This window comes from Leucopleurus acutus (genome assembly GCF_964270905.1).
Source record: "Leucopleurus acutus genome assembly, chromosome: 9".
In the NCBI taxonomy this organism is placed as follows: domain Eukaryota; kingdom Metazoa; phylum Chordata; class Mammalia; order Artiodactyla; family Delphinidae; genus Leucopleurus; species Leucopleurus acutus.
This window is the reverse complement of record NC_139144.1, coordinates 51,723,981-51,732,628: the sequence shown is the minus strand read 5'-3', so window position 1 is coordinate 51,732,628 and position 8,648 is coordinate 51,723,981. Positions and strand designations below refer to the sequence as shown.

The 8,648-nt window shown below is 40.7% G+C and overlaps 1 protein-coding gene across 1 annotated transcript; it reads left to right on the top strand.

The window, feature by feature from the left end:
• The first annotated feature begins 315 nt into the window (after positions 1-315).
• Positions 316-5,309, top strand: GNG11 (G protein subunit gamma 11). Its single transcript, XM_082846292.1, has 2 exons — positions 316-692; positions 4,620-5,309. Exons 1-2 carry the CDS (start codon positions 597-599, stop codon positions 4,743-4,745), a joined length of 222 nt encoding a protein of 73 aa, XP_082702418.1. The 5' UTR covers positions 316-596; the 3' UTR covers positions 4,746-5,309.
• The last annotated feature ends 3,339 nt before the right edge of the window (positions 5,310-8,648 follow it).

The following is an 8,648-nucleotide window of genomic DNA, read 5'->3' as shown; positions in this document are numbered from 1 at the left end:
AAACATGTATGTAGCTGGAGGAAAGTTACATGCTGTATATTTTTGAAACTCTTGGAGAAGTGAAGGGCCGTTATTTCCTGCCGGCTAGTGTCCTCCTTTTCTTGCTTCACAAACAAAACCCGGATGTGACTTGGGGGGAAAAAAATGGAACAAAAAGTAAAACTTTTGTTGTTTCTCCAGGAAAGTGGGCTCGCTCAACTCCAACCCTTTGGCCCCAGCCCAGGCCGGTCTCCCGCGGGCGTGGCAGGGTCGGGAGCCGGGGCGGGCCCGGCCAGCATCCCCGCGGGAGCCCGCACAGCGCAGCGCGCAGCCTCTCTGCGTCCTTGGGCCCCCTCGCAAATTCAACCCTCCCCGGGCTCCCGGGGGCAGGCCTCCTGGGGTTGTGGAGATCTGAGAAAAAGAGCAGGGGTTTTAAGATCCTGGGACGCTAGGCAGGGCTGGCGTGAGGGGAAGTCGTCGGGGCGCTGGGGGAGGCTGTCACCTCCTGCGCTGGCCGGGTGCGCAGGCAACGTAGTTAGTTCGGGACGCGCCCTGGTTTGCGGCACGTCCAGCCGCCCCACTTCCACAGCTGTCCCTGCGCCCAGTCTGGGGCGAAAATGCCGGCCCTTCACATCGAAGATTTGCCAGAAAAGGAAAAGCTGAAGATGGAAGTTGAGCAACTTCGCAAAGAAGTCAAGTTGCAGAGACAACAGGTAAGTTGGATGTCCCAGAATATTTCCTTCTCTGAAATGAACCAAAGTCAGCTTTTCCTAATTTGTTGCAGTAAAATAGGTTTTGGCTCGGGGGGTGGGGGGTGGGGGGTGGGGTTTTGTTTTGGGTTTTTGTTTTTGTTTTTTTTTTTTCCTTTTTTCTGCAGCTTCTTTTGAAGAAGGGCTTTGGTGGTGCTTGGGAACTGCCAGCTGATGTGGGGAAATCACAGGAGGTAAAGGAGAGAGCAAGGATCTCATGAGTAATTTTAAAGCCAAATGTTTGAGAATGAGGGGAACAGACAAGAAATTCTGCCTGCTGTTAGTTGGTTTTAAAAACTACTCAAGCTGTAGGGAAAAGGCAGATGGCTACTTAGTTCCTTGATCTTTTTCATAATGGGAAAGAACGGTATTTAAAGGGTTTTAAAAAAAAATCACAATGTAAGTCTTGAATTACCTAGTTTTGAGTTTCATCAGGGCTCTCTAGGAAGTGTGTGATGAACAGTCCACTGGGGCTTGGGAGCAAAACATTACAGTATCTATCTTTATTTATTTGTAAATCTCATCCCTTTATAATTTCCACTTTATGTTTTGTAAGTATGTGCAATGAACTAATACCTATACAGTAGTATCTGTATTTATTTATGAACAAATAATTATACTGCATACAAAAGTTCTTTTTTGTGATCATGATTAGAAATTTTAGAGACCACTGAAGTGGATTACAAATTCTGTTAGAACATATGTCCCAGTGTTCAGAAGTCTCCACTGAAATTTGTTGGAGACTTTGTAATTTTTACTTTAAGTTTTTACTGGGAATACAGGCCTTCGTTTCTTCCCTTTTTCCTCAATCAGGCAACCTGTAGTCCAGGAATAGGTTTTTGGATAGATAATTTTTTAAGGGAAAAATAGTCCTTTCTCCCCAACAAGAAACATAGTCCCTTCTCCCCAGCAAGAAAAATTTAAGCTGATTTTATTTCTCTATGGTCTAATACTAGAAAAAGGTAAGGAAAAAATGGAAAGGAAGTAGGTATGGTTAATACGTTCACTTACCTTCCTGCTCTAGTTATGGTAAATCTGTTCATAACAAGAGTCTTGTTACTCAGAAGGCACATTTTGAGTGATGTTTGGAATGTGCAGGCTTTTTTGTGTTTTACTCTTTATACATTTCTTTTCTCAAATTTAATCTGTAACTTCCAAATCCCTAGTCTTCCAGGATTTTGAAGTTCAAAGTCCTTTTTGTACATGTTGAAAGTTTCTGTGGCTTATTAATACTGCTGTGTTTAAAGGAAAAACCAAAGTTACAGGACCCAGTGCATAGGATTGTTTCTTGAAACTTTAAGGGATCCATTTTGTGGATGGCAAAGCCCACAGTTGGGCATCTGTTGATCACTTAGATTTTTTTCACGCATTGAACCTCAGAGGTTACAAATTAAACAGAGTTGCATATATTGAAGTTGAAATATCTTAATATTTGGTATCACTATGCAGAACTTATAGGGAAAAAAAGAGACAAGTGTCTTCCAATTATCAAGCTTCAAATTAGAAATTGGGCAGGGGCCTGGATGCAGCTGACTGTGTGGAAGTTAAAGGTATCATTCATTAGCCTTTCCTCCCTGCCAGCTCCCTCCACTCCTTAGGACACACCCTGCTGGATTGGCTTTTCAGTTCCAGAAACCCCAAGTCTGTGCCAGAGGGAGAGAAAACTTCAGGGATAACCTTAGAGGGTAGAGGGAGAGGCAACTACGTCCTAATAATAAGATTCCAGCATTTTATTATGCACTTTGAATTATAGAGTCTTAGTGCTAGAAAAACATTATGGCTCTTAGAGATCATTCAACCCACTCACTTTTAAGGATTAAAAAACCTGAATCCTGAGGAGGCTAACCAGCCTTTTAGTTAAGACCCCAGAGATAATGATAGAGCAGTTATGAAAACACTAGAACACATATCTTCTTGATGCCCAGTCCACTATTCTGTCAATAAATTGTTCACTTCTGAGCCGTGTATTCTGCTCAGGCCAAGGATACAAAATACACAGGCTGAATTCTGGCTCTAGCTAGTTGTTGTTCAAACATATCTTCTTGACTGTGGAAGGAAATGCATCAGAGAAGTCATTATTCACTTCCGGAGGTTACACATCTTTTTGGAAACCTAATGAAGAAGCCTCTCTAAGAACAGATACAATTTGGGGAAACATGAGTCTTATCCACAAATTTCTCTGTGGCCACAGAGCCCAGCTTATGGACACTTACATCATCACCTCTGAGAATTCACTTAAAATGCCCGCACAATGAATGTCAGCAATGATTGACAGCAAATGTTACCTGAGAGAATGGTACTTGTAAAGATTTGTAAAGATTTTGTTTTGCCACATTTTAACTGTATCACCTAGGCCTCCACCCTGACGTGCCAAGAATCTTTGAGGTGTGGGAGTAAAACACTAAATTTTTTATTAAAAAAAATTTTTAATTGTGGTATAATAGACATGAAACATTATGTTAATTTTAGACATATAACATAGTGATTTGATATGTGTATATATTGCAAAATGATATATTTTTGGCTAGTTTAGAATCTCATCTTTTAATAATTTCTAGTTTATATTTTATGATTATACATGATGTATTAACAGTAGTAACTGCACTTAGTTATAAGTAAATAATTATTTACATTTTGGGATACATATGCAAACATTTTTTAGTGATCAACATTAAAACAGTTTGAAGATTTCTAATCTAGATTACAAAATCAATGGGAACATTTGCCTAGTTTTAAGAGGACTCCACTGGAATTTTCTGGAACTTCTCTAATTTTTACTTCTAATTTCTTACTACTAATGCAGGCCTTCATTAAGACAGTAATCCTTTTTTTCTTTCTTTCTTGTTTATTCCCCTCCCTTTTTAAAAAATCAGTCTTACAAACTGTCTCTATTGAATGGAGTTTTTGAAGAAACTATTCAATCCTTCCTCCATTCAGAAAAAGTTTAAACTACTTATATAAACACAAGCCTCAGATAAGCCTACTAAGCCTCCGATGTCTTTTCTTATGATCAATTCTGAGCAGAAACATGGGCTGGGGATGGGGGTGACTTTTGCACAACATTAGCCTCTCCGGAGTCAGACTTTCTTCAATGCTTCTATCATTTTATGAAATTGCAGAACCTGGCACATACCCAGTAAGTGAGACTTTTTGCAGGTCACACCCCCAAACATTTGGGGAGTATCTACTATTGCATCTGTTCATTAGCGTGCAAAATTGAAAGTGGAGTATGTTTCAGTTCCTAAAATATGGTGGACACGTCATAATTGTATTTCAGCAGAGGAAGGAAATCATGAGGCATAGTGGATAGAAAATGCTGGTGGTAATTTTTTTTCTTTTAGCAGCTTTATTGGAGTATAATTGCTTTACAATGGTGTGTTAGTTTCTGCTGTATAACAAAGTGAATCAGCTATACATATACATATATCCCCATATCTCCTCCCTCTTGTGTCTTCCTCCCACCCTCCCTATCCCACCCCTCTAGGTGGTCACAAAGCACCGAGCTGATCTCCCTGTGCTATGAGGCTGCTTCCCACTAGCTATCTATTTTACATTTGGTAGTGTATATATGTCCATGCCACTCTCTCACTTGGTCCCAGTTTACCCTTCCCCCTCCCGTGTCCTCAAGTCCATTTGGAGGTAATTTTTTTAATACAGTGACTTTCAAACCTTTTTGACCCTGACCATAGTAAGAAATATATTTTACATAGACTGTATCATTCATATATATTATATAGGCTCTGTGCTGTACTCTAATATTTTTATTCTATTCTATTTCATTTAAAAACTTCTGGTTGTACCCAATTATATTAATTTCACTGAAGGGTGGTGACAAAGTTTGAACAATCCTGACCTGATTCATTCTTTCTTTCCTTTCTTTTTCTCCTTAAGGTGTCTAAATGTTCTGAAGAAATAAAGAACTATATTGAAGAACGTTCTGGAGAAGATCCTCTGGTGAAAGGAATTCCAGAAGACAAGAATCCCTTTAAAGAAAAAGGCAGCTGCATTATTTCATAAATAACTCTGGGGAGAAACTTCCTCCTCAGTGGAAGAAGTAGTTTGTTGTAGTTTTCTGAAATAAAACCGACGTGCCTTTTAAAGAAGGAACAACAAAATTTAAAGGAGACTTTCTTAAGTGCTCACAGAGATATGGTTTTGTCTGAAAGCTATGTGCTTCTCGTCTTGCGCACTACACACCCCTTTTAAGAGGACAGAGAGTATCAAATGTACGATTATGGGAATAAGGACATCACTTGTGCATGACTCACCTCTTTCAGTATATTGCTTGATGCCTCAAATAAAGTTTTATCTCTGGAAAATGAGTGTGGGTGATTTAAGAAGGCTGTTGTTTTGGGGGATTTTTTTTGTTTGGTTGGTTTTTTTGCATTACCTTTTATACTTCTCCCATAACCTTTTGGGTGTTTGGGACCTGTATCTAAAGATTAGGTGGTTTGATAAATCAGGTCTCAGATCCAGCTCTCTCTGCTTCACATCTCAGGAGGTTTACAGCACTGAGTTCTGACTCCTGGAATGTTTTCAGCTAACAGTAACTATTAGGGAACTGAGTGAGCAGAGTTCCTAAAGTTGATGTAGTCAGATTATTTGGGTCAGGAACCAGGCCAAGCCACGTCTACACTAGCACTTCCCGGTTTATGTCATACAGATTTTGTTCAGAGTGTTTCTACGATAGTGGCCTGGAGAAAGGGAGTGGGCTGGGAATCAGGAGGACCCCCTGGGGGCCAGCGCTGGTCTGTCCTCCCGCAGGGAGCCGCATCTCCAACGTGATTGCCAGGCCTTGGCGTGGCGACCCTCCAGTTCTGTGGCATTGGGCACTGGCACAGATGCTTAGCTCTGCGCCTATGCCTACCAGCCTCTTCCAGCAGGCCCGGGCCAAGCTCGCCTCCTTTCTTTCTCCAAAGGGACAAATTAACCTTTTGCCACTTTCTAAAATTAGCTTGCCTTGTTTCTCATTGCTTCGTTGGAATTCTTCATGTATTCTGGCCACTCATCCTTTGCAGGTGAAAGGTGTTGTGAATACTTTCCCCCGATTCACAGCTTAACTTTTCACCATGGGATCCTAGCTACAGAAGTTTTAGCCTGAGGATGCAGCACGCCAAAGTATATGGCCTGGCCCCAAAGATATCTCGGAAAAGCTGTGGACCAAGATTGTAAGGGTTCTGCTGGGTACGTAGGTGTGGGACGTATGGTCAGGCCACTCAAGATGGCTGTTCCCTTGCTCTGTGTACATCCGCTGCCAGACCAGGCCCTGCTTCACCTACACCCTATGCAGGGTACTGACTGACCTTCCTATGCCCTTGCCCCAGGCCCCAGCTGGTGATTGTTATCAGCAAAGGGGTTGTGAGGGGCGTGCCCCTCTACTGGTTTCCCTGGTAACTAATGAGCCGGCCTGACGTCAATTCCCCTATAACTGGCAACCTCTCCCAGCACACCCTCCACCGGCCCCTCCCCACACGCCCTTCCCCGGAGCGAAGACTGCCGTCGCGTCCTGCCTGCAGTCCGCAGTATCCGGTGAGGTGTCACTCCAGGACCGTGCTTCAGACATGTAAGCTCCCCCGTTCTTTAAACCATTGACGTCTCTGTTGCTGGAAAAAAACAAACAAAAAAACCAACAACAAAGTATATGGCCTGCTCAAGTCTTTCATGAAGGCACCGGCGGCACGACCTCAAAGAAAAGGACCTTTCTTCCTTTCTTTGAGCATTTTCCCCCTCTCGCTCTGTTTTTTTGGATGCAGATTGCGCCAGGTTAAAGTGAAAAGAAAGACGAGCAAAACCGTGACAGGTTAGCTCCAGCTGAAATGGGTTTAGTTACTAACTTGCCCTGCAATTTTCAGTGTGGCATGGAAGCCCAGGTTTCTCCTCAAGGAGGCCTTTTCTCCTGCTTATATGCATAGGTGTACCTTATTAAACCAGAGAGGTGCCCGTGACCTCTAGTAGCTTCCTAAAGTATATCAGCATCCTGCTTCCGAAATTACCTTCCTTCCCCTCTCAGAGAAGGAACACGATACCCCAGGCCTTTGAAAGAGCAGGTTATAGCAAACCAAGAGCTGGAACGATTTCCTTCAGTTTCCTGCGTTTTTTCCAAGTGTTGACGTCAATTGGGATTACTGGGAGCCCAGGGATAATTTTATCCCAAAGCATGATCAACTCCATGGTAGAGTTTAAAAAAGTAAAGATATTTTTTCCAACAACCATAGAACAATTAGTATTGGGGATGTATTGCTACTATTAGTTATTTAACATTTAAGGTGGCATGGGATTAGTACCTTGGTGCTTGAAAAGTTTTACTTTAATGAGCTGTTTCATTTCTTTCAAGTCATAAGGTTTTCTTCTGTTGTATGGGGAAGCAAACATCTGGTATTCTGGTTATTGGGAAGGTAGGTCAAATCATTTGTTTCCTTCAGGGAGGGCCAAGTCAGCACCTGAATCCCCTAACTTCTTGAGAGTTGTGGATTACAAGGCTGATCCTGAATTTCTATGAGTCACATTCGCCTATTCAGTCATGTATGCCTCCAAGTCCTAACGTTTGCTTTTCATGTACTTTCAACCGTATGACAAATTAGTCAGCCCACTTCAGTTTTTTTCCTTAATAAATATCCAATCTCACAGATGTTTCTACTAAATCTAATTATGTTTTTTTCTCACTGTTTCATCATAGTAAATCAGCAAACCTGTAGAATTGTAATAAAATCCTCTTGATTTTAGAGTGTTCAGCTGCTAAAAATGTATTAGCTTACATTAGGAAGAAAATGAAAAAATATGGTAACTGTGTATTTGGCTATATTGTAAAAGTAACCTTCCGTAAGTGGGAATTTGTTAAGTAGAATTTAAATCATGGGTTTAATTTCTTCCCACATATCTAGTTCTGTAATCATTCAGTATCTGATTAAATCGTTACTGTGCTTTGTGCTTTGAGACTTAGATTCTATGAACTCATTAGCAAAATTGGTTTTTCTGTTTCTAGGCAGAATTAACAATATGAAGCTTACCCATACTTGGTATTTCAAGACAATTTATTTTGTATATTGGTTGCAAACTGGTATCTCATTATTGTCTAAATTTGCACTTCCTTGATTTCCTGTGATTTTTGCAGTCAGATTTTCATGTACCTGTTGACCATCTTCACCTATTTCACTCTCTCAACACCCCACCTCTAGCAACCACCAGTTTCCTGTATCAGTGAGTTTGCTTTTCTTTTCTTTTCCTTTTTTTTTTAGATTCCACATATACGTGAGATCATATGGTATTTATCTTTGTCTGTCTGACTTATATCACTAAACATAATACCCTCAAGGTCCATCCATGTTGTTACATGGTAAGATTTCTTTCCTTTGATATGGCTGAATAATAATTTCATTGTATATCTATAACACAATTTCTTCATCCATTCATCCATCAGTGGACACTTAGATTGTTGCCATATCTTGCCTATGGTAAATAATGATGCAATGAACACAGGAATGCATATATTTTTAGAAGCTTATGTTTTCATTTTCTTTGGATAAATACCCAGAAGTGGAATTGCTGGATCATATGGAAATTCTATTTTAAATTTTTGATGAAGCTCTGTACTATTTGCACCAATTTACATTCCCACCAACAGTGCACAAGGGTCCCTTTTTCTGCACATCCTCACCAACACTGTTGTTGCTGGTCTTTTTGATAATAGCCATTCTAACAGGTGTAGGTGATATATCAGTGTGGTTTTGATTTGCATTTGCCTGATGATTAGTCATGTTGAGCACATTATATTATACCTATTTGCATCTGCTTTTATTTGTTTAAATAAACTTTGGACGTTTGTACAGGGAACTAATAAAAATTGCTACCTATTAGGGCCCATGTTGGGTACAGTCAGGTGGGAAAGGATGAGATGGAGATTTCTCATTGTATATTTTTGTA

Coding starts and splice junctions, on each gene's coding strand:
- GNG11 (XM_082846292.1), top strand. CDS start 597: ATGCCGGCCCTTCACATCGAAGATTTGCCAGAAAAGGAAAAGCTGAAG. Junction 693..4,619: donor TCAAGTTGCAGAGACAACAG/GTAAGTTGGATG, acceptor TTTCTCCTTAAG/GTGTCTAAATGTTCTGAAGA.